The sequence below is a fragment of the Bos taurus genome, chromosome X, assembly GCF_002263795.3.
Source record: "Bos taurus isolate L1 Dominette 01449 registration number 42190680 breed Hereford chromosome X, ARS-UCD2.0, whole genome shotgun sequence".
Lineage (NCBI taxonomy): Eukaryota > Metazoa > Chordata > Mammalia > Artiodactyla > Bovidae > Bos > Bos taurus.
The window spans coordinates 12,099,939-12,126,910 of record NC_037357.1 but is presented as its reverse complement, the minus strand read 5'-3'; the positions used below and the strand labels follow the sequence as shown (position 1 = coordinate 12,126,910).

General features: G+C 38.2%; 1 protein-coding gene across 1 annotated transcript; it reads right to left on the bottom strand.

The window, feature by feature from the left end:
- Positions 1 to 9,308: 9,308 nt before the first annotated feature.
- On the bottom strand, positions 9,309 to 26,126 carry LOC523963 (interferon regulatory factor 2-binding protein 1). Its single transcript, XM_002699526.6, has 3 exons — positions 26,047 to 26,126; positions 11,384 to 11,495; positions 9,309 to 11,306 (listed from the first exon to the last, which is right to left on the bottom strand). The coding sequence occupies exons 1-3, from the start codon at positions 26,124 to 26,126 to the stop codon at positions 9,648 to 9,650; spliced, it is 1,851 nt and encodes a 616-aa protein (XP_002699572.1). The 3' UTR covers positions 9,309 to 9,647.
- Between the last annotated feature and the right edge of the window lie 846 nt (positions 26,127 to 26,972).

Sequence of the window (26,972 nt, the reverse complement as noted above, 5' to 3'; positions counted from 1 at the left end):
AACATACATTTAATTTCTATAACTGCATCTGTACGTTTACTTCATTTTTTTTTTTTTACTTCAATAGGTACTTGATGGACTAAATCAGTACTTTAAAGCTAGGAGATACATGTCAGAATAACTTTTTCAGCTCTCTCAAAATATGCATTACAGCTGTATTCACTTGAAAAATTTGGGCAAACTAAAATATCAAACATAGAAGATGTTATATATTGGTACATCAAATTAAAAGACTGTAATGGAAAAGATATAAGACTAACACCTAATTTTATTGATATGAAAAAACATCATAATATGGTATTGAGAAAATTGACCAGGATATAAAATTACATGTGTAGTATACCAGAGGTGGGAAGTAAAAGAGAGAGAAGAATTAGAGAAAATATATCACAAAACAATAACAATTATTCCTAGATACTGGAATTAAAATAGATTTTCCTATTTCATTTACTCTGTTACCTTTGCTTATCTATATTTTCTAATTCGTCTTCCCTTGGTACATACTTATTTTGCATTAATAATATTATCAAAGTTAGAAGAATGACTGAGTTATGTATTATGTGTTATATATAATAATTATACATAAATAGGGCTTCCCTGATAGCTCGGTTGGTAAAGAATCTGCTTGCAATGCAGGAGACTCCAGTTCAATTCCTGGGTCAGGAAGATCCCCTGGAGAAAGGATAGGCTACCCACCCCAGTATTCTTGGGCTTCCCTTGCGGCTAAGCTGGTAAAGAATCCACCTGCAATGAGGGAGACCTGGGTTTGATCCCTGGGTTGGGTAGATCCCCTGAAGGTAAAGGCTACCCACTCCAGTATTCTGGCCTGGAGGATTCCATGGACTGTACAGTCCGTGGGGTCACGAAGAGTGGGATGTGACTGAGCGACTTTCACTTTCATACATAAATAATGCATTAAATTATATTTAATGTGCAATTTCATATTATGTATTAGGGTTTCCCCAGTGACTCAGATGGTAAAGAATCTGCCTGCAATGCAGGAGACACAGGTTCAATCCCTGGGTTGGGAAGATCCCCTGGAGAAGGAAATGGCAACCCACTCCAGTATTCTTGCCTGGAGAATTCCATGGAGAGAGGAGCCTGGAGGGCTACAGTCCATGGGGTCACAAAGAGTCAGACAGAACTGAGCGACTAACACACTAATATTATATATTATTTATATTCTGTATTATATGTTATATATTTCTATACTACTGTAAATTTTATTCTGTGTTATATATTATAATTTCTAAATTGTATCATATAATTTATATAATTTCTATATTATATATAATATATGTAATTTCTACAACCAGTTCTATTTCACCTAACATAATTATTTTTACTTACCTTTCTTTTTACTGTGTCAGCATGATATAAATACAACCTGTTGAAAAGTGAAAATTGAAAAATCCAGTCAACTGTGCCTCTTTTCCACACATTTCTTTCTGTGAAGTGAATTAACTGAAAGATTGGATGACTTGTAGAAATAATGATAGAATACATTGAATGGTAAATGAAAACTATATCTGTCAAACTATAATCATTATAGATCTTTAGAATTGCAAAAGACTTTAGACATCATACAATATAATCCTATCTTCCAGGAAATGAGAAAACTGATTAATCAGTAGTCTTTTTGAAATACAGTATGGACTTTGAACATGTATTTCTCAAAAGACTGTATAAGAAACAGTGGAAACAACAAAACAAGCCATACAAATTAAGAAGCAAACCACTGAAACACCAGCTACAATGTTCTGGCAATTCTTTCCAGGTCTATGTAATTTTGGATTAAACTAAACTGTCCCTTTAGAGATAGGGTATAAATCAGACCTAAGGAGTTGTTTTCAAAAGGAAAGGCTGATCATCTTTTTCTCCATGGCTTATCCTCATTCTTAAACTTGTACAAAAATTTCTGAGCCTCATAGAAAAACTGTCTGCACTGGTACGGTGGTCAGATTTCCAACAAATTAAAATTCTCAAGTAATTCACTTGGAACTAAGGCAATGGGGAAAAAGAAAAGATCCACAAGTTCCAAAATCTTATGGAAGAAGACTCTGCCCATAAAACAGAAAGAAGCACAATGTACTGAAATTTCATTGAGGTGGTAGATTGAAGGCAGAATCACCATGATGATATCACAGGCATGCAGAATTAGAATAGAAAGTAAAATCAATATAGAAAGTTTTGTTGTTATAAAACAATTGTCACAGTGGTAAAGAATCTGCCTGCAATACAGGAGACAAGGGTTCCATCCCTGATCTGGGATGATCCCACATGCCAAGGAGCAACTGAGCCTGTGTACCACAACTACTGAGTCTGTGCTCTTAGTGCCCAGGAACTGCAACTACTGAAGCCCAGGCACCCTAGAGCCTGTGCTCCACAATAAGAGAAACCACCTCAATAGAGTAGCCCCTGCTTTCTGCAACTAGAAAATAGCCCATACAGCAATGAAGACCCAACACAGCCAAATTAATTAATTAAAAAAATTGTCTATTACCATTCAAACTGCATCCATTTTTGTAATCAAAATTTATGATTATTTTTAAATTTTATTTATTTATTTATTTATTTATGTTGTTGTTGTTCAGTTGCCCAGTCATGTCCAACTCTTTGTGACCCTATGGGCTGAAACAGAGGCTTCTCTGTCCCTCTGCATCTCCTGAAGTTTGCCCAAGTTCATGCCCTTTGCATCAGTGATGCCATCCAGCCATCTCATCCTCTGATACCCTCTTCTCCTTCTGCCCTCAATCTTTCCCAGCATCAGGGACATTTCCAATGAGTCAGCTGTTCACATTAGGTGACCAAAACACTGGAGTTTCAGCTTCAACATCAGTCCTTCCAACAAGTATTCAGGGGTGATTTCCCTTAAGATTGACTGGTTTGATCTCCTAGCTGTCCAAGGGACTCTCAGGAGTCTTCTTCAGCACCACAGTTTGAAGGCATCAGTTCTTCGATGCTATGCCTTCTTTATAGTCCAGCTCTCACAACTATATGTGACCACTGGGAAGACCAGAGCCTTGACTATAGAGACTCTTGTTGGCAGAGTAATGTCTCTGCTTTTCAACATAATGTTTATGTTTGTCACAGTTTTCCTGTCAAGAAGCAATTGTCTTGTAATTTCATGACTGCAGTCATCATCTGCAGTGATTTTAGAGCCCAAAAAGAGGAAATCTGTCACTACTTCCACCTTTTCCCTCTCTATTTGCCATGAAGTAATGGGGCCAGATGCCATGATCTTCTTCTTCTTCTTTTTTTTTTTTTTAATATTTAGTTTTAAGCTAGTTCTTTCACTTTCCTCCTTCACCCTCATCAAGAGGCTCTTTAGTTCCTCTTCCTTTTTTTGCCATTAGAGTGGTAGTATCTGCATATCTGAGGTTGTAGATATTTCTCCCACCTATCTTGATTCTAGCTTGTAACTCATCCAGCCCAGCATTTCTCATGATGTGCTCAGTGTATAGATTAAACAAACAGAGTGACAGCAGACAGCCCTGTCGTACTCCTTTCTCAATCTTGAACCAATCAGTTGTTCCATACAGGGTTCTAACTGTTGCTTCTTGACCTGCATATGGGTTTCTCAAGAGACAGGTAATATGGTCTGGTATTTCCATCTCTTTCAGAGCTTTCCACAGTTTATTATGATACACACAGTCAAAGGCTTTGGCATAGTAGATGAAAGAGAAGTGGATGTTTTCCTGAAATTCCCTAGCTTTCTGTATGATACAGTGAATGTTGGCAATTTGATCTCTGGTTCCTCTTCCTTTTATAAACTGAGCTTGGACATCTGGAAGTTCTTGGTTTGCATAATGCTGAAGCCTAGCATGCAAGATTTTAAGCATGACCTTACTAGCATGGGAGATGTGTGCAATTGTCCAATAGTTAGTACATTCTTTAGTACTACCCTTCTTGGGAATTGGGATAAGGATTGATCTTTTCCAGTCCTGTGGCCACTGCTAGGCCTTTCAGATTTGCTAACATATTGAATCCAACACCTTGATGGCATCATGCTTTACGGTTTTGAATATTTCCACTGGAATTCCATCACATCCACTAGCTTTATTAACAGCAATGTTTCCTAAGGCCCACTTGAATTTGCTCTCTGGAATGTCGGGCTCTGGGTGGCTGACCACACCATTGAAGTAATCGGGTTCTTTAAGATCTTTTTATTTATACCTGATTTATATTCTCACTAGACTTTCTTTCATATGATAACTTCCCCATTATTTTGTTTTATCTCTCAGTTTATATTTATGTCTTCAATTTTTTTTCAAGATAAGTAGATAGTTTATTTTCAAATTTCTTACATATTACAACTTCATTTCTGTTGTCGTCATTCATTAAAGCAACTTGGTTGGTAGAACTGCTTGTGCTCCAAATTTTATCGGCTCACATTCTCTGAATATTTCTTTGTCTTGCCCAGAATGTTTCAAGAGAATAAATCTGATGACAGCTTGATTCTTATTTTTTTTGGTTTGAACCAATTTGCTTTTCAGGTCTTAATGCATAAACAATTGTTTTGTAAATATTTGAAATATTTTATTTTTCCCATATGTGTCCATATGTGGGCCATTTTCTCTTGAATCCATGGGTGTATGGTGATTGTGGCTTATTGATTGTAAAGTATTTTTGAGCACTGTTGAAGTAATTCTTGTATGAAAACAAATAAATTAGGATGTAGCCTTTAGCCATTGAACGATGATCATTTTTTCTGGGAAGGATTGATGCAAGGTTAGAACCCTATTTTTATCAGTTGCATGTGTGAGTCATCAACTCATTACATGTGCCTAGTGACAAAGGATAGTGAGGAAAAATGTTTATTTTTAGTTTTTATTCATGTAAAGCTCAAACTGGGAGTTTCTTCTCACATTATCTTCATTATTACTACCGTATATCATCTCCACTGCATCAGAAAATATTTTCTCTTAGGCATTTTTAGCTTTTGAAGTTTAAAAATTGACTTTGGAAAGAAGGTGCTGTACTGAGGCTCTGTAAATATTTAGAGTTTACTGTTTTAGGTTGAGACTAATTCAGTGATTTGATGTTGCAGGTATGAATCTGTCTGATATCCAGTTAGTGTCTGTCTGTCTTATAATGTGTCAGGGTAGATAAGTAGGCCCATTATAAAGACTGAAACATTAAAAATGTCAATATTAATAAAGTCCAGAAACTGAACATATGTCATTATTATGTGTATTCTATATACCTTAATTTGTATGAGTCTGATAGAAGATGGATGATGGGAACTGGTTGCAAAAATCTACAAGTTAATGAAATTAAACTGTATTGTTTGTGATGGATGAAGTCTCAGTTACCAGGTGTTTAATAATAATATAGATAATGCAAACACTGAAAAGGGATTCTGGTTTAATTATGTATTTTCTGTGTAGCTTTACTAATGAATTTAATTGGTCTCTGGGAGATAGCACAACTGAAATGTCAAAAAGCATTTTTTAGCCTCCCAATCCAAAGTAGAATGGCACTTTAAATAACAATCCTGAGTAATAGTAAAAGAAATAATATTAGAAAGATTTATTGAGATAAATATATGCAATTGTAACTGAAGCATCATATCATATAATTCTGTACATCATCTGTGTATATAAACTATGAGAATTAATTATTTGTATTTACTTTTCTTGATAATTCCCTGTTTTGAGTTTGATATATTAACACTTAAAAAAATATCAGGAGTATGCTGTTTGCTGTCCTCTAAGCCATATGCTTTTTAAACATCCCTATTAATAATTTTTACTTTTTTAAGTTTGATATATGCCAGCTATCTTGGTTGTTTTGGGTTGCTGTAACAAAAATTCTGTGGAAACACTTTTTTTTTTTTCTTGTTCCTGATTTTATTTTATTTTTTAACTTTACAATATTGTATTGGTTTTGCCATATATCAAAATGAATCCGCCACAGGTATACATGTGTTCCCCATCCTGAACCCTCCTCCTTCCTCCCTCCCCATACCATCCTTCTTATAGTTCCAGGTTAATTGTCTGGTGACGGTTAACTTCCTGGTTCACAGATGGCCGTCTTCTTGCTATATCCTTACATGTTGAAGAGGGAGAACTCTGGTCTTTTCAGTCTCTTATAAGGGAGCACTGTTCCCATTTTTGAGGGTTCCGCCCTCATGACTTAATTACCTCCCAAATGTTCCAGCTCCAAATACAAGCACACTGGGGACTTAGGCTTAAACATATGAATATTGGGTGAAAACAAACATTCAGAGCATAGCACCAGCAAACTAAGGTATTTCATAAATTATGATTGCTATATTATTATTTTCTAAAATTTATACATAAATGTTGGGACAAATGTAGAGGTTTTTCTCTACTTACATGCCAATATTGGAAATTTTATCCATATTTTCACCATGATTTGGGCAATAGAGGATTTTTCCCCTACCTTCTTAAATGTTGTCTGTGCATGAGGCTTGAAGGAATATTGATGCTTTCTGGGTTAGACTTTGTATGAGAGATGATTACTGAAAATCTGACAGACTGATTTTTAAAAATTCAGCAGATACATCAACATGAATCCACCACAGGTGTACATGTGTTCCCCCCAAAAAAATAAATTAAAAAAAAAATAAAATAAATTAAATAAAGAGAGTTGGAACTGGAAAAAAAAAATTCAGCAGATAGAAACACCAAGCAAAAATCAGTGGTATATATTTTTTTTTTAATTCATTTTTGGTTGTGCTGGGTCTTCGTTGCTGTGTGGGCTTTTCTCTAGTGGTGAGCTGGAGTTACTATCTAATTGTAGTGAATGAGTTTCTCATTGCAGTGGCTTCTCTTGTTGCGGAGTGGGGACTCTATGGTGTGTGGGCTCAGTAGTTGCAGCTCCTAGGCTCTAGAGCATAGGCTCAGTAGTTGTGGCACACAGGCTTAGCTGCTCAGCAACACGTGGGATCCTCCCGATACAAGGATCGAACCCATATCTCCTTCCTTAGCAGGCAGACTCTCCACCACTGAGCCACCAGGGAAGCCCCAAGTCAGTGATCTTTTACATGCAATAAAATATTGCCACATTTGTGCTATAGAAGGCTTTCCTGGTGGCTCAGCTGGTAAAGAACCTGCCTGCAGTGTGGGAGACCTGGGTTCGATCCCTGGGTTGGGAAGATCCCCTGGAGCAGGGAAAGGCTACCCACTTCAGTATTCTGGCCTGGAGAATTCCATGGACTGTACAGTCCATGGGGTTGCAAAGAGCCAGACACGATTGAGCGACTTTTACTTTCACTTTGAGCTATAGAAAGGACCTGCCTGATATAGAGAACAGACTTGTGGACACAGGCGAGGAAGGAGAGGGTGGGACAAATTCAGAGAGTAGCATTGAAACATATACATTATCATATGTAAAATTAGATAACTAGTGAAAATTTACTGTATGATGCAGAGAGCTCAAACCCAGTGTTCCCTGGTGGGATAGGGTGAGAGGTATGAGGAAGGTTCAAGAGGGATGGGACACACATATACCTATGGCCTGATTCATGCTGATATATGGCAGAAACCAACACAATATTGTAAAGCCATTATCCTCCAATTGCAGAGGAAGGTGAACTTCCAAACTCATTCTATGAGGCCACCATCACCCTAATACCAAAACCTGACAAAGATCCCACAAAAAAAGAAAACTACAGGCCAATATCACTGATGAACATAGATGCAAAAATCCTTAACAAAATTCTAGCAATCAGAATCCAACAACACATTAAAAAGATCATACACCATGACCAAGTGGGCTTTATCCCAGGGATGCTAGGATTCTTCAATATCCGCAAATCAATCAATGTAATACACCACATTAACAAATTGAAAAATAAAAACCATATGATTATCTCAATAGATGCAGAGAAAGCCTTTGACAAAATTCAACATCCAAAAATAAACAAAATTTTTTAAAAGTAAGTGTCTGCCTTACTGAGACACCGATATCTGAGTTGAAAGGGAATGGACAGATCTGCTTTCATGGGATACAAATACATTCCAAACACACGTTACTCAGAAATGCAGTTATTAAAACACTGAGCCAATTTTGTATCAGGACAATAGTCCAGTTTTTTACAAAGCAAGTCCACTCATTCTGTGATAGAAAAGGTTGAGAATGAAAATCTGGCTTGGCTAAGACTTGTCTAATGCCGCCTTCCTTAGTATGCACATCACATCCTGCCAGCTGTAGCAGGGAGCAAACAGTTATCACACAAACGAGCATCCTTGAAGCCAGAATAAAAACGCTGCTACTCTCCATCTAAACTAGTTTTATAAACGGAAGATAAAATAAATAGGGACAAGAAAAAAGACAGACGGAGAATGAGGAAAGGGGAGAATGAAATAACCCTTTTCTAAGAAGGCAACAACCAATAGAATCTTTTTTTTTTTTTTTTTTTTTTTTTACCATTTTCTACTAGAAAAAATAAAATAAGTGTTATCTCAACCACTAAACAGAAGAGCCAATGACTAGGGTTCCAAGCTGTGAAAGGAAGTAGCAACTTATACCAGGTACAAATTCCTTTCTGTCTCCTCTTTAATTTTTCTAAACCATGATTTCTCTATTAAAATCCTAGTACTGACTTCTAGAGATCTGGTGTCTGTCCTCTACCTGTTCCTGAGTGAAAAAGCCCTTGGGGAAACTTCATTACTAATGACCTTCAGGATATTTATTGGAAAGGAGAGGAGGCAGTGCAATAAAAGGAGGCAGTCTCTACTTCTATTTTCTTGAGCAGAGGTCTGTGGAACATTAGAATGCAGCTGACAAAACTGCAGCTGTTGCCTATCTATGAACTCGTGTCCCAAATTAGTAAAAATTAGCTGTTTTGCAATTATAGAAACAGCTGTTCTGCTTATTTAGGAATACTGTTGCAATAGCTTTTATAAAACCTATCACCATATGTTTTGTTCTGTACAATAGGTGAAAGTGGCTGAGGGTACTCAGACATGCTACAACTTAACATATTGTTTTTGTTTTCTGAATACGTTACATGTATTTCATTCACAGTTTTTCAGCACTGAGTTTCTTTAGTGGCAGTTGTTTTTCTTACAAAAAAATCGATGTCTTTCCCTTTTTCTACTGTATATATTTAACAATGTATGCTTTTTCCATTTCCTGTACCTATTGGGATTTGAATGTGGAAGGCATTCTTGAATTTATTCATTTTACTGTGCTTCATTTATAAAATTCTTAGATAGTGAATAATTTATTAAACTTCTTAATTTGAGAGAGATTTTTTTTTTTTTAAAAAACCCATCTTTCGGTTTATTGAAGGAGGAAAAGGGGGTAAGATGGGGGGGCAATAAAATGCTTTTGCTTCATTTATAAAGAGCTAGATTTCAGGAGGCCCCTTCTCAAGGAGGGGGGGGCCACCTCTCCCTCAACTACAAGCAGCAGCAAAGCCAAGCCAAGGAGGGGAGAGGGAAACCAGAGGGGTCAGGGGACCCCAAACACCCCCTCGGACAGAAGGTTTCTCCCCCCACCCTCAATGCATCTACCCCAGGGGACCCATCTGGGATAAGGAAGTGGGTATGTACACAGGTGAGGGAGGCACAGGCCTGGGTAGGGGAGGGAATAATTTATCCGCAGCAGCGGTGGGTGGCAAGGGGTGGAGGGGGGCGGGGGTGGATGGGCAGTAGACTGGTGGCAGTGGTGGCCTAGGGGTCCCGTTCTTTCTTAACCTTGATGTCTCCAGCAAGGATGGTGGCGATCTCTCCCTGCATGAAGGCCCAGGGGACAGAGGAGCCCACTAGCGGGCACTTGTCTCCACTGGGGCAGTAAACCTCTCCAGCAGGGCCCTGAGCCTTGATGAATTCGCGGGAGCAGGGAAAACAAAACTTATGTCCCGGCACTGAGGGGCACTGGACAAAGTGGGTGTCTTCCAGACGCTCCCTGCAGAGAGTGCAGCACAGGGGGGCCCCAGGGGTTGCCCGGGCGCCACTACCACCCCCGCTAACAGCTTCCGCCCCTGCTGTGGGGCTCACTTCTGCCTCACCATTGCGGGCCACTAGACGATGCTGGGCTGGAGGCGGGGCCGTGGAGGAGGCGGTGGGGCTGGCACCCCCGGCGCGCACAGGGCCCCCACTCCCGGCAGGGTCCTTGGGGGAGTGGCCCAGGGCCTCGGCCACGTTCTTCAGGGCAGCAATGGGGGAGGGCACACCAGGGGTATCAGCGGGGAATGGGCCACCGGGTGCCACCCAGTGCCGCTGCTGCTGCTCCTCTGTGGTCATCTTCCCAGCTGCCTCGCCCTCGGGCTCAGGGGAGGCCTTGCGACGGCGTGGAGTGGGAGCCAGATTCCGGGATGGGGCTCGTGGGGGAGGGCCGCAGAGGGCTGCAGGGGCCGGCTCTGGATACTGCTGGGGCAGGGCCTCCGCGGGAGCTGGCCCGCGGAAGCTGCGGACCCCATCCGTTAGCAGCTCCCCCAGCTGGCGCCATTCCCCAGAGCCGTGCCGGCGTTCATATTCGAGGTACTTGAAGCCTGATGAGGCCAGCGCCTTGCCCGGCTCGCGCAGAGCATCATGAAACATCTGGTGAGCGACGGCCAGGACTCCCGCGTACACGTTGCCAGAACCACAGGGGTATTCGGTGAAGAGCTTCAGCTCGAACTCGTAGCCTGGCGGGCGGGCAGTAGCATCGAAGGCGAACACACGTCCCACCAGCCCATGATCCTTCTTGAAACGGACATTGAAAGGGGCGCAGGCGGACAGCGCCAGCAGTTGTTCCCGGACGGCTTTGGGGCGCCCGTGCCTTTCCTCTGCCCGGCCCCTCATGGCCTCGTTCAGTTCTGCAAGACAGTCCGCATTCCTCTGTTGCTTCTCCTTCTCGAAATCGGAGCCGAAAGCTGGACGGGCAGGACTCAAGCCGGGTGCCAGCGTCAGGCCTCGGCTTCCCAGGGCAGACACTGCAGCTGCTAGCAGCCCGGGGAGCACCAAGCCGGGCATGGAGCCAAGCAGGGCCCTTCGCGCCCCCTCCGCCACAGCCTCTTCACGGCCCAGCCCATTGGCCAGGCGGGACCCCAGGGTGTACTCCAGGGCGGGCGAGGGCAGGGGGAGGCGGCCCGACGATGTGGCCCTGTCATAGCGGTCCTGGCCGGAGACAGCGCCGCCTGTCCCTGACGGCTGGGGCTGGGCCTGTGGAGGCCGCAACTGAGGGCCCTGTGCGGCAGCGGCAGCCAGGTCCTTAGTGGCCGGGTGCTTGAGGGCCGGGGGCCCAGGCGAACGGCCCTCGGGGAGCACGTGGCTGTGCTTGAGCTGGCGGGCGGCATCAATGAGCAGCTCGATGCGATCCGCGCCCTCAAAGTTCACGCATCCGCGGCACTAATTTGATAATTTGATATTTGATTAATTTGATATTCATTTTTTTCTTAGCTCTCTTCTTATTTCTCATATTTAACTTGATTTGTATACTTAATTTCGCTCAAGCCTTCACTTTCTGTATTAGATTTAGGTTTAGATTTAGTAAATTTAGATTTAGATTTAGTAAATCTGCATTTACTAAAATGGAATCTAAAAAAAAAATGATACAAATGAACTTATTTACAAAACAGGAACAGACTTAGAGAACAAAGAACTTATCATCACCAGAGGGGAATGGTGGCGTAGAGGGATAGATAGGGAGTTTGGGACTGACAAGAAAAGAATTGTAAATTACTATATTGTGCACTTGTAACGTATATGATGTTGTATACTACACATCAATAAAAAAGAAAGTGAAAAAAATTAATAAAGTTATGCTTCCTCTCACAATGAGTGGCTATTTTATGTTAAAATGTCTTTGAATTGAGCTTAATAAGATCCCTGTTTTCAAAAGTGGGATTTCAAACACAGTCATGATAGCTCACCCAAGTACTAATATAAAAAATTTATAGTAATTTAATGCATTATTATGAATGATCCATCTTAAAGAGTCTAACATCATGTTTGCAGTGTAACTGTTTTGATTCATATGACTGTAGAGAGATTTATACCATATATAAAGGAGGGCAATCCATTTAATGTGTGAATAAAATTAAGAATAAAATTCTATGTGAGGGAAATTCTCTAGTGGACCAGTGGGTAGGACTCTTGTGCTTTTACTACCATGGCCCAGGTTAGATCCCTGGTCAGGGAACTAAGATGCTACAAACCACGGGGCACAGCCACACAAAAAATTATGTGTGTTTTGTGATAGGACTATGAAGTGAGGTTTTTGTTTTTATATTTGTCTTTGTAACTCAAGAATGAAAGTCAATATTCATTTTGCTACAAATTTTGTGCATACATAGGGCTTATTTAGATGCATACAACTTTTAAAATACACTTAGGCTATTATCACCAAGAAACCAGTCAGTACAAGCAGTGCAGCATTAGTTTTTTTTTAGTTCATTGTGATCAATTAATGTTTTCAACACAATGATTGCTAAATAAAATAGCAGTATCCCCATAGAGGTGGCTTTTACAATTGAATTATGCATGTGCTATAGTCCTTTCTCCCAATAAGAAACAGAGAATTTATAATTTTAAATGTAAAACATAATTTGATAAATAAACATCTCATATTTGGTGTAATTTAAAGGAAGCAGCACCTAGCATATGTGTGTAATAGAAAGATATAGCATTCCATGTGACTGTTTTATTGTTCTTGGACTGTTCATTTATTCTTGCACTGTTCATTTATTTATTTTTGAATTATCTGCCTTAATGAAAGATAGTGATGGCTCATATAAAATTGGATGATGGATGTTGTTCATTCACATTGTATTTGGTGCTGGAAGGGCCTTTTATTCTTCTGTTCAAATATGGATTCTGGGGATTCCTGACAATGCAGTCCAAAAACCAATCTCACAGAGAAAAAAAAAAAAAAATCAGTAGATAGCTTCTGCATCTTTTGTTTTTCACTCAGCCTCTTCTCTTGCCCTTTCCTTTATGCAGGACCTGATTTCATGTCCAGTACAAGAGAATCTCACAATTTGTACAATACCACATATACTGCTCTAATTGCCATTACATTTCTGTCAACTAGTCAGGAAACCTCAGTTGTAACATTTCAGGTAATAAGGATCATTATCTCCCTTTGGACTCCTTTGAACCTTTCTGACTACAAGTCAATTGTTCTATGTTGAGAAAAGTCAGATTGCATAGCATATTAAAGTGCTTTGGTTCTAAAATCAGAAAAACCTAGTTATGAGTATTAACTCTCAAAGATACACAAGTTGCTTACTTTCTGTGAGCTGAGTTTCTTCTACACAAAATGGGAGTAAAAATAGCATTACCTCCTACGGTTGTGGCAATTCAGTGAGCTAATGTACCCACAAAAGCTAAGCTCAAGTGACTTAAAAATAGTTCAGTTCAGTCGCTCAGTCATGTCTGACTCTTTGCGACCCCATGAACTGCAGCACGCCAGACCTCCCTGTCCATCACCAACTCCCGGAGTTCACTCAAACTCATGTGCATCAAGTCGGTGATGCCATCCAGCCATCTGATCCTCTGTTGTCCCCTTCTCCTCCTGCCCCCAATCCCTCCCAGCATCAGGGTCTTTTCCAATGAGTCAACTCTTCACATGAGGTGGCTAAAGTATTGGAGTTTCAGCCTCAGCATCAGTCCTTCCAGTGAACACCCAGGACTGGTCTCCTTTAGGATGGACTGGTTGGATCTCCTTGCAGTGCAAGGTACTCACAAGAGTCTTCTCCAACACCACAGTTCAAAAGCATCAATTCTTCAGCACTCGGCTTTCTACACAGTCCAGCTCTCACATCTGTACATGATCACTGGAAAAACCATAGCCTTGACTATACAGACCTTTGTTGGCAAAGTAATATCTCTGCTTTTTAATATGCTATCTAGATTGGTCATAACTTTCCCTTCAAGGAGTAAGCGTCTTTTAATTTCATGGCTGCAATCACCATCTGCAGTGATTTTGGAGCCCAGAAAAATAAACTCTGACACCATTTCCACTGTTTCCCCATCTATTTGGCATGAAGTGATGAGACCAGATGCCATGATCTTCGTTTTCTGAATGTTGAGCTTTAAGCCAACTTTTTCATTCTCTTCTTTCACTTTCATCAAGAGGCTATTTAGTTCCTCTTCACTTTCTGCCTTAAGGGTGGTGTCATCTGCATATCTGAGATTATTGATATTTCTCCCGGCAATCTTGATTCCAGCTTGTGCTTCTTCCAGCCCAGTGTTTCTCATGATGTACTCTGCATATAAGTTAAATAAGAAGGGTGACAATATACAGCTTTGACGTACTCCTTTTCCTATTTGGAACCAGTCTGTTGTTCCATGTCCAGTTCTAACAGCTCCTTCCCGACCTGCATACATGTTTCTCAAGAGGCAGGTCAGGTGGTCTGGTATTCCCATCTCTTTCAGATTTTTCCAGTTTATTGTGATCCACACAGTCAAAGGCTTTGGCATAGTCAGTAAAGCAGAAATAGATGTTTTTCTGAAATTCTCTTGCTTTTTCCATGATCCAGCAGATGTTGGCAATTTGATCTCTGGTTCCTCTGCCTTTTCTAAAACCAGCTTGAACATCTGGAAGTTCATGGTTCATGTACTGCTGAAGCCTGGCTTGGAGAATTTTGAGCATTACTTTACTAGCGTGTGAGATGAGTGCAATTGTGTGGTAGTTTGAGAATTCTTTGGCATTACCTTTCTTTGGGAATGGAATGAAAACTGACCTTTTCTAGTCCTGTGGCCACTGCTGAGTTTTCCAAATTTGCTGGCATATTGAGTGCAACACTTTCACAGCATCATCTTTCAGGATTTATAATAGCTGAACTGGAATTCCATCACCTCCACTAGCTTTGTTGGTAGTGACGCTTTCTAAGGCCCACTTGACTTCACATTCCAGGATATCTGGCTCTAGGTGAGTGATCACACCATTGTGATTATCTGGGTCATGAAGATCTTTTTTGTATAGTTCTTCTGTGTATTCTTGCCACCTCTTCTTAACATCTTCTGCTTCTTTTAGGTCCATACCATTTCTGTCCTTTATCGAGTCCATCTTTGCATGAAATGTTCCCTAGGTATCTCTAATTTTCTTGAAGAGATCACTAGTCTTTCCCATTCTGTTGTTTTCCTCTTTTTTTTTTTTTTTTTTTTGCATTGATCACTGAGGAAGGCTTTCTTATCTCTCCTTGCTATTCTTTGGAACTCTGCATTCAAATGGGAATATTTTTCCTTTTCTCCTTTGTTTTTCACATCTCTTCTTTTCACAGCTATTTGTAAGGCCTCCTCAACAGCCATTTTGCTTTTTTGCATTTCTTTTTCTTGGGGATGGTCTTGATCCCTGTCTCCTGTACAATGTCATGAACCTTCATCCATAGTTCATCAGGCACTCTATCAGATCTAGTCCCTTAAATCTATTTCTCACGTTCACTGTATAGTCATAACGGATTTGATTTAGGTCATATCTGAATGGTGCAGTGGTTTTCCCCACTTTCTTCAATTTAAGTTTGAATTTGACAATAAGAAGTTCATGATCTGAGCTACAGTCAGCTCCCAGTCTTGTTTTTGCTGACTGTATAGAGCTTCTCCATCTTTGGTTGCAAAGAATATAATCAATCTGGTTTCGGTGTTGACAATGAAAATAGCTACAACCCAATAAATGTTAGCTATTTTTATTATTATTAACTCTCACCTACAAATCCTAATTCTAGCTTTCATATTGTGGCAAAGTTAACAAAATCCTGAATGAAATCATGTATAAACGTGTTGATAAAAATTTGCAATTAAGGTTGGTCTTCAGAGCGTTCATAATGGAGATAATCTAAATTTTCTGCATGCAATCAAAAAGTCATCTACAGGATATATATTTGCATATCTATATACATATGCCCATATATACAAAGGTACTTACAAATACCAGAACGAGAGGATATAATAAAGTGGAAAAGTCAAGAGAATATATTGTTGGGGGACAGAGTGAGGCACTCCACCCATGGCAAAGGTCATGAGGAAGGAGGCTCGACATACGAAAAGGTGGGATCGAGCCTCAGGAGTCCCCCTGGAAATCCTCGAGCATCTACCCCCATAACCAGAGCCTGCCTGCTTTACTACATTGTGCTCCCACCTACACCTCTGACTTTACAGGGGCTGTCCCCCACCACCTCTTTCAGAGAAGGAGTTAACCTAGAGCTCCAGTTAATAAAAACTCGTGGGTGTGACAAGAGTGTTTTAACCTATAAACTCCTCTGAAGTTTCTCTAGCCTGCCTGACAGGCTTGTCTGGCCACATGTGATTGCTCACAGCCTCCCAACCGTGAGAGGCACGAGATGCTTTAAACCCTCTAAAAACAGGTTCTTTAGAGAAGTTAGAAAACTATTAGTATAAGTATAGTGGGCTGATTAGAAATTGTATTGATGAAGGGTTTTTCATTTGTTGAGCCAATGTTTGTTCTAAGTCTCCACATCCCCTGCCCTTACACACATTAATGAATATATAGAAGAAATAAGTATTAACCTTTGATATTAATCACGTTAGACCTTAGGCTAAGTAAATTCTTTCCTTAACTAAAACCCACTACACCCTCACCCTATAGGAATGTAACTTTATTTGGGTGGCGTCTGTTTTGAGAATAATCACCCCTGGAGAAATAAGTGTCCTGGTTGACTGACTGCTGTCACAAGGAGAGGGTCATAAATTGTCAGCAGGCCCCCTGGCCAGAAGATGATGTAACACCCCTAAGACCTCTGTATACATTTGTATGAAGCACCTGACTTTGATAAAAGTCAGGACTGCTGACCCTGCGTGACTTTTGCATAACATCTCAATGTATAAAAGTAGACCATGGAAAATAAAGAATTGGGATCAGTTCCTCGAAATACTGGTCTCCCCATGTCGCTCTCTCTCTCACTCTGGCTGAGTCTCCATCTGGAGCGCGGAACCTGCCATGCTTACTAATTATGCCTGGGCTTCTAAGATCCGACCAGGGAGGCCTCAGTGTCTCCTCTCCTTCGGGAGAACAGAAGAACGCCTGCGGCCTACGTAAGTGGTGCAAACTTCTTGTCTTGAAGTTTTATTGGTCTCCCGCATAAACCAAGCTACTCAGCCTCTTTTCTCCGCTGAATTTTCCTACTGAGCTATCCTCATTCTATTACTCTTTACATCTCTAATTAATATCTAATTGAAGCTATTGTATCCTGATCCTCGCCGACGCTGTCCCCGCTTCAAATACCCTGGATCAGCCGGGGCTGGACCCTGGCAATATACCATCCCGTATCTATGAATTTTAGTCTTCTTTGACATTAATTTATTGAGAAATAGCTAAATATCTGTGAAGTTTTCCTGTACCTTGACTTCATTTGCTTGAAATTTAGGTTCTCTTGGCTACTGATCAATTTGTGCTCTTTATTACTAATTTGATGTATACATTCCAACTGAAGTTTAACTGAATAATAAAGCATATATACTAGTTGCACTTTTAACAGTTGTTTTTAATGAATTGGTCACAGTATGTTAATAATCAGGACAATTGCAGACCTCCAGGTAGGGTGATGGAGGAGCTTTGTGAGATCTGTAAGAAGTTTTTCAATTAATATCATGTAAGTCATTGGAAGGACTGATGCTAAAGCTGAAACTCCAATACTTTGGCCACCTCATGCAAGGAGTTGACTCATTGGTAAAGACTCTGATGCTGGGAGGGATTGAGGGCAGAAGGAGAAGGGGATGACAGAGGATGAGATGGCTGGAGGGCATCATGGACTCAATGCACATGGGTTTGAGTGAACTCCGCGAGTTGGTGATGGACAGGGAGGCCTGGCACGCTGCAATTCATGGGATCGCAAAGAATGGGACATGACTGAGAGACTGAACTGAAACAATGGATCAATACACTTATATACATGGTCACATATACCTATTTTATCTGTAGGTGTGCCATCTTAATATGTTAAATTGCTTAAATAACATATAGTAAGGTAGAAGTAATGCTAGTATATTTCTTATCAAACAATTGGAAATATTCAAAAGAAGATCATCAATTTTTTATTTTTATTTTTACTGTTTCAGATGACAAAAATTTTGGAATATTGAGGAATGGTATAAAATAGAGAGATTTAATAGCTTCATGTTTTGGTAACTATGTCTGATAGATGCTCTTCTGTTCTCTGTTTTAATGCCATAAAAAATAGGCAGAAAAGCTGAATTATGACATTTGGGGGATCCATTTTATTCTTTAAAAAACTTGCAATATCAGGTAAAATATTTCGTCCGATAGCTCATGCAAGTTTAGCTAATAAAAGTGTAATGAAGAACTCACTAGGCTGAATGGACTTTCACAGTCTATATTATTGACCAATAGGAAGTAAAATAGTGAAATTAGTTTTATCTTTGAGGAAGCCAAAGTTGAAAACATGGGACATATTTCACTTCCTTGAAAGGAAAAAAGTGATGTAAGAATAAAGAAGAATTTAGATATTGAGAATATTATTGTTTAACTTATATGTTACCTGATTCTTTTGAAAAAATAAATAGATGCAATGGAAGTGCTTATGCATCCTGAAAATGAACAAGTATGATGTTTTTTCAATATTGTTTCATGCACATTTATGAAAAAGGCATTGTATCTCTTGAATGGAAATTGTTTTTTCAGATTTGCTTTTGGAAAGAACTTGAAAGTTCTTCTGGTAGATTTTCTTCCATGACTTAAGTGATCCATTGCTCTACATGCAATATATATATTGGTTAATTTTCCTAAGCATGTACTGCTTTTCATAATGAAGTCACTCAGTTTATCACCAAATTCAGTGTAACTTTTTAATCCATTATAATTGTAAAAATTCCAATTAACTTGTAGATAACTTAAAATATTCTCTAAAATTCAATTGCCTAGAATTTTGCAAGATATATTACCTGTATACTGAGGTGATATGTCTTCTAGTAAATAATCATATTGTGGTGCAGAAATTTGGCAATAGAGATTGTCCTGCTAGGTTCCCCATGTTTGAAGAATTATATTCTTTCCTTTACATATATTGGACAATCCCTTTGATGCAGACACAAACTACTTGTGCAGTATAAGGGGAAAGCATAGCCCTCACAAAGTTGAGTATTTTGGACAAATTTATTGAAGCAAATGTTCCCATTTCCATGTTCCACCTCTTCATCATTTAAGTATGAATTAAGTTTAAGTACAAAGTATGTTTGTACTTAAAACATAAAGTAAGTTTGCCCCATATGGGCTGAAAGATTACATTATCTATTTGTTAAACGTGAAGCTGGGCTTAAAATAGGGTACATTGCTGAGAATCATGAATCAACTTCTGACTGGTCTACTTTCTCACACTGAAAATTAACATTCTATTTCACTACTCTAACGGTAATATTTATGTTAATAAAAACAACAACTGGCTTTTCCCCGTGATCACAATTCTTATTCAAGAAGGATTAAAGAAGAGTTCCCTTAATTTTCATATTGCTTGTATCTATTTTGTATAATAGAGGAGAGTCCTATAATACAGCTTAAATAAGACCTAGGAGAGAAATTAATTGGGCTTGCTGAGTACCTTGTAAAACATAGATAGAAATCTAAGACTCAAAGATCCATATCAATGACATATTTCCATGTAGAAGGCTCCAGGTTATAAGTTTTGCCAGTCAAAGAAAGAAATGACATTGGAATAATTTTTAAATGACTAATAAATTTATTAGTAATCATTTCTCAATCACTCGATATAATTATACTATTGTGAAAGTAAATAAGTGTAGGGCTATTTTTCTGCACACCAATCTACATATAGGAAAATCTGAAAAGCATTGATGTTCAAAGAAGAATGCAGTATTCATCACTGGTTTTTAAGTATTTCCACTGTTGATGATAATATACGAACCCTATCATTTGTCTGAGTATTTGAAAATAATTCTGTATATAATGTTATAAAAGTGACAGAGATAGAATTGCTATAGTTTTTGAAAAAGGAAAGTAATGATGCTGGCAAAGACATGGAGAACCTGGAACCTTCATATATTGCCAGTGAATCCTCAATAAGTTCAACACAGAATTTACATATGACTCAGCAGTTTCACTTCTTCTTTCTTATGTTGGAGTCTTAACCACCATTACCTCCAAATGTGATCTTATTTCAAGAAACAGTCTACACAGGTAACCAAGTTAAAAATGAGGCCATTAGGGTGGACCTGAATCCAGTATGACTGGTGCCCTTATGAGAAGGAGAAACATGGACATGGACATGCACATAGGGAAAATGACATGTGAAGATGAAGGCAGAGATAGGAGTGATGCTTCTATAAGCTAAGGAATGCCACAGATTACCAGAAAGCCACCAGAAACTAAAGTAGAGTCATGGAATAGATGTTTCTATTTTTCAAAAGAAAACAACTCTGGTAACATCTTGATCTCTGACTTCTAGCCTTCAAAACTGACAACACATTTTTTTTTATTTGCTGGAGCCATACAATTTTTAATACTTTTTTACAGTACAGCAACCCTAGAAAACTCACACAGCACCCAAGAATTTAAAACATATATTCAAACAAAAGCTTGCATGGAATGTTCAGAGCAGCAGTATCTACCATAACCAAAAGGTAGTAAGTGTCAGTAAACCAATGAATGGCTTAAAAAGATGTGGTATATCTACACAATGGAATTTTATTCAGTCATAGAAAGAAATTAAATACTGATACATGCTAGAATATGGATGAACTTTCAAAGTGTTTTTATGTTAAGTAAAGGAAGCCAGGCACAAAAGGTCACATGTATGATTCCATTTGTGTGAAATATCCAGAATAAGCAAATCCATAGAGACAGAAAGCAAATTAGTGACCACCAAGGTTGGAGGGAGGAATGAATGCAAAATGTCTGCTTAATGAGTATAGTTTTTGTTTTTGTTTTTTTTTGGGGGGGCGGATAAAATTATTCTGGAATGTGATAATAGTTGCATAACATTGGAAAATACTAAAAGTCACTTGGATTGTACACTTTAATATTGTGAATCTTATGTGAATTTTACCTCAATTAAATAATGAGAGCTATATTTCAGGCATGGGAATCTGAATTTTATTGTTTTTCTGAGGCAGAAAATAATATAGATATTGCAATTCAAAAATCAAGGTTTTAGCACTGCAATTTAGGGAGACAATCATCCTTTTACTAGTAAACTGAGATAATTTTATATGAAAGTCATTGAAGAAAAACATTGAATCCCCTAGTGTCATTTTTATTATCATTTTTCTCATCTTAAGAGCAATTATAAAATAGAAGTATGAAAAATTATGTTTATGGGTTTCTCATTTCAGTTGACTTAGTATTATTTATGACTTTTTTGTGAGATGACCTTTGTTTTCTATGTAATATGTATGACAGAATATTTATTTTATAGCTCAGATGAGTCATAAGAAAGTGAACAACAGGAATTTATTACATTTAATTGCTGGGCCCTTAGCTATTCTTGCCTAAAAATCACTCTATTCAAAATCCAAGTTTTGTCAGTGGTATGGATTGTCAGTAAGTTTCTTGAGTTAGTCAACTCCTACTATGTATCTAATTCATGATTGAATTAAGTCATCCCTGAACTAAAGTGTGTGTATGAAAAACTACCACACACTATCACACCTTATTATTCATCTTTAGCTTGAATACTTCCAGTGAAGGGAAACTCATTAGCTCTTGAAAAAAATCCTTATTATTTTTGATAGTTTAGGCTATCAGAAAGTTTTCCCCCTTCAAATTCTATTAATTTGTCATAGTTCTGTTATGTAAGATAATATGGAATGCATGTAATCTTTATTTCATACATAATTAGGAGTGAGAAGCAGTCTGAATTTTTTACTAACTTCTTACCTACTTCATTACTCCATTACATCCTAGAAATATATTCAGAAAGGCTGCACGCCACCCTACTTGCTGCATTTCCCTTCAAGTATTCCTCTATGCCACTTGACAAGGAGATGCCTACCTCCTTCATAGATTTTCTCTGTACTTGCTAAGACATATGCTACATCCTTACTGTTCCGTGTAAAGTGAGATGTGTACTTTGAGTCCATTTCTATGCAAAAGTCTGAGGAGTTTTCTCAGTTATCTTCAAAATGAATTGGACCCTTTGATAGCAGGGAGGGAGGAATACTAAATTATTCAAAAATTAAATGTGTGATATTACACAACCAGATAAATAATTATAAGAAAAGAATTGGGGCTCGTGAAATTGTTTTTAGTCATTAAATACCAAGCATTGCTTTATAGCATTCTGTTTCAATTATTTAATAAATCTATTGGGAAAATTTTTAAATAGTATATAAAGACTGGATTTGAAATAATATTATTGTATCATGAGTGTAGAGTAGATGGTGATATAAATGATAGAAATGCTGTATTTATAGTTTATTGTGACAGCAAATTTCCTAATAGACCTCAGCAACTTCTCAGAGTTGTTCTAGCAATCATTCCGATTTTACAAAACCTTTTCCTAGCGCTTGATGAATTCCAAAATTGGTTTTATCATTGTCATTGTCATTGGCTTGTTGGTTGCTAACTAATATGAGACATATGCATTTGGATTTATATGCTATTGAATCATGGCATTAGAAGAAACCCTAAAATGCCACCTTGTACTTTTGCTTGCTCCTAGACATCAGATAGAACAAAAGTAATCTTCAGAAACAGAGGATTCAAGGAAAAAGATTTAGTGAAAAATCACAAACATACATTGGTTTTGATTTTTAATAGATTCATACATTGTTAACTCTGTTTTATCCACAGGCATTTATCCAATTACATAGAAATTCTCTTCTCCACAGATAATCCAAAGCAAGGACAGTTCATTAATGGTAGCCAAATTTGGTTGTAAAAAAGCAGGAGGTAGTTTTCAATGTAGATTTAATTGACTAAAGTCTCCTTTGTGACAGCTTGATACAAAATTTAATAATATTTCATACACTTTTCTTGTTATTCATTGTTGGCATTTTAATAATGTCTTTTGTTTCCTGTCTCTCCCATGTACCTTTAGACTCAATTAAATGCATTCATCAGCCTATTCACCTTAGGGTTTACTCTTTCAGTTTCATGCTTTTTTAGCTGGGAGCTTATGAACTATCATTTATAATTTTGTTTGTATTCTCTTCACTATGCTGCTGAGCTTTGTTTACAGCTTTCCGTAGTTTCTACACCTACTCAACGCTTCATGCTCTTACTGTTTCTTTTCACCATCTTTATCAGTAATTTACCATAAGTGTCATCACTTTCAAATGAGACATGTATTAGGATAAGTGTAATTTCTATCTTGTTGTTTCTATAGTTACTCAATAATTTTTATCAATAATCACAATAATCAATGCCATAACTATAACTTATAATTTTTGATCATGCTAAAAAATCTACATAGTTCCTCATGTTCTATAAGCTAGTTGATGACTTTAAAAGAAATCAAACTCTGTATCCAAAATTCTTTAAACTTTTTATTTGAAGCTAAACATGGGATTTCTTACTCAGCAGAAAGGCATTACAATACTCATTTGTTTCTTTCATTATTCCATTAAAATTTATTTAGTGTCTTCTATAGTTCAGATACTGTACAATACAATAAAGATTTATTGTGAGCAAAACAGACATAGTCCCTGTAATCACACATGTCATCATTTGCTTGGAAATAAACAAGAAATATATGTGGGATATAATAAATATTAAGATTCAAATATGCTGATGGTAGTATATAGGAGGACTATCTAAGTTTTAGGTTATAGAATGAATTTACAGTCATGAGTGTATAATTTGTATACAGTAGTAGGCTAAAAATTAGCCATGTAAATATGTGTGTATGTGTGGATTTGTGTTGCCTTGCATTTATCAAATTGCTCCTTCTAAACCAAAAAACCATAAACTAAAAACTCACCAATAATAGCTAAAGCACACTACAGCTAATCCAGAAAGTTTCCAAATTTTCATGAACTGAGTATGATTGTACTATGTAGTTTTGCATCAGTGAAGCTTCATTTTATTGCATTCTATTTGCATTGTTTTCCCCTCTGTACAAACCTTCACTGATTCTAGTAGTAGTAGTATCTTACATTTATATAATGCTTTCAAGAATTTCAGAATATTTTAATATCTCTGATCTCATTTTACTCTTAAAGTAACCTTCGTATATGGTAGATTGTGTTATCTCCATTTGATAAATGAGGAAATAGCAACTCAGGAGACTTACAGGGAGGACCAAATAAATTGATGGTGGAATTGAGATTTGGTTACTCACATGCATTGAGTATTCATGTACCTAGGGTAGCTTTAGATGTATGCTTTCCATAATGTGTAAAGCCCATAACTCTTCCCCTTGGAGAGTTCTTATTAGAAGAGTTAGATTTTTTCCTTTTTTTGAAATGAGAATCTTCCATGACCTGGAGCTCATAGTACTTCTGTGGCCAGAGAGTGAAGATGATCCTTAATCTCATCACAGCTAAGATACAAGTATATTAGCAGCTGCTGATATCCTCATCATTGTACATACGTGCATGATTTTCTGTGTTCTCTTCTTTGATTTGGGCTTCCCAGGTGGCTCAGTGATAAAGAATCTGCCTGCCAATAAAGGAGATGTGGATTTGATCCCTGGGTAGGCAAGATTCCGTGGAGAAGGAAATGGCAACTGACTCCAGTATTCTTCCCTGGGAAATCCCATGGACAGAGGAGCTTGGTGGGCTACAGTCCATGGGGTCGCAAAAGAGTCAGATGCAACTTAGCAACTAAACAACAACAGCAACAATATCCTTTCCTTCATTAAACTATCTGGATCAGGGTTTACAGTCAAACAATAAATGTTACCAAAGCATGAGTATACTACTGATTGATAGAAAGCTAAGGATAGCTTTTTAAAAAAATGAGAACTGACAGTAGAGGACAATGCCCCTTTTAGAAGCTGCAATAAAACAAAGAGGATGAGAAGAAACCCATATCAACAGAGAGAGTTAATGCTTTTACATTTAAGAAGAGACCCCTTCTGTACCCATGTTACTAGCAATACTAAGTTTGTGCTTAAGCAGAAACAGTCTACCAGTGTTAACACCTTGGACTGTGAAGGTAAAGCTGAAGGCCAAGGCAAAGTGAAGGTTAACAAAATTAAATCCTGATGAATCAAATATCTTCTTACTATTTTTAATGCAAATAAAATAAATTAACAATAAATATTAAAATGTTTGTAATAAGAGAAAATTCTGCATCATAAGGTGGAACAACCCCAAATACATAGAATTTGTCAGCATTCAACATGAATGACATACATTTACTATGGTTGATAATTCTAGTTGCCGTGAAGGTCATTTAGTGTGTCTATTCTCAAGAAAATGTAATGCATAACAATTTTGAGGCTACTCCTTTCATTCTTAAGGGAGAATCCTTAGATAATTTATGTTGATTTAATTATCACTTATATGTGCCCTAGAATTGGAATTATCCAGGGTTACCTAACACCAGTGACATATTCCATCACCACTTGTAATTTTAAGTAACAACTTTATAGGAAATTACTCTGCCCAAAAGGAACTTAGATGGGATATGATACAACAGGCTTTCTTTCTTCTGCTACAATGACCTTTCAGCCTATATAAGACTAATGCACTTGTTTCAATTTCTTTAGTATAGAAATAGAAATAGGAAAATTTAATATCAAAATTATGATGGGATGGGGAAAAAAAGAAAGTACGCATTTTTACTTCCCCTTCAGTTCAATGTCATTGTTCAGTCGCTCAGTCATGTCCAACTCTTTGCAATCCCATGGACTGCAGTATGTCAGGCTTCCCTGTCCAAGTTCCCTAAGTTCATAAGGGAAGATATCTAATAATTTATGCTTTCTCAGTGAAAGCCTTTCCCATGAATACTTTCTCCGCTCCAACTGTGGCTCTCCTCCTTTCAGTGTTGTACTCATATCTTCAAAGCATTCTTTTATTCAAGTATTTCAGTCATAAACACTATCCCTATCCTTGAGAAAATCCTGCCCCTTTCCAGAGGCAGAAAAGAATGTCTCTGATCCTGACCAAATCCTACAGTTTGAGGTTTTAATCGTGTCTTACTCTGTTCCAGCTACTGTAACAAAATAACACAGACTGGGTGGCTTATAAACAACAGAAATTCTTTGCTCACAGCTCTAAAGGCTGAAAGTCTGAGGTCAAGGTGCCAGAGTAATTGGGTGAGGGCCTTTTTCCAGGTTCCAGACCTGTCATTGTGTCCTTGCATAGCTGAAGGAGCTAGAGAGCTCAGAGGGTCCCCTTTTATAGAAGCACAAATCCCATTTATAAGGACTCTACTTTCATGACCTAATCACCTCCCAAAGACCCCGCTTCCAAATACCATCATATTGGGCATTAAGATTTCAGTATATAAATTTTGTAGGGACACGGACATCCAAACCATAGCAAGCAGTAATCCCATATTCCTCAGATGGCTTTAGCTGGATGGGAATTAGTAGTTCTTTCTGAGATTCTCAGTGATTATTTTATTTTCAGTACCTCAAGCAGTGAAAATTCTTAGCCGGATAGTTATTTTATTATTTGGCCTATTAAATGTGTGCATCTCCGAAGGTAAACATTTTTTTCTTTCTTTTTGTAAGAAATAGCCCAATCTTATACCATGTTGAAGAAAAAAATATCCTATAAGCAAGATTTTGGTTCTGTCATGAAGTAAATGTCTCTCTTACAGAGCTAGGAAATAACTTTTTTTGCCTGAAGTAATCAGAAAAGTGTCATACAAGTTTCTTTATTTCCTCGGGGAATGCTGCTAGCCTCAACTCAGTGTTTTTCATAAAACTGAGGAGTGGCAAGTAGAGTTCTTGCGATCGTTCTTACCACACATCATCTCTAAAACTCAAGTATCTATAACAATAAAGAAGAATCAGCAAATCTATGTTATGCCTAATTTTACAGATCAGTTCAGTTCAGTTGCTCAGTCGTGTCCTACTCTTTGTGACCCTATGAATCACAACAGACCAGGCCTCCCTGTCCATCACCAACCCCCAGAGTCCACCCAAACCCATGTCCATTGAGTAGGTGATGCCATCCAACATCTCATCC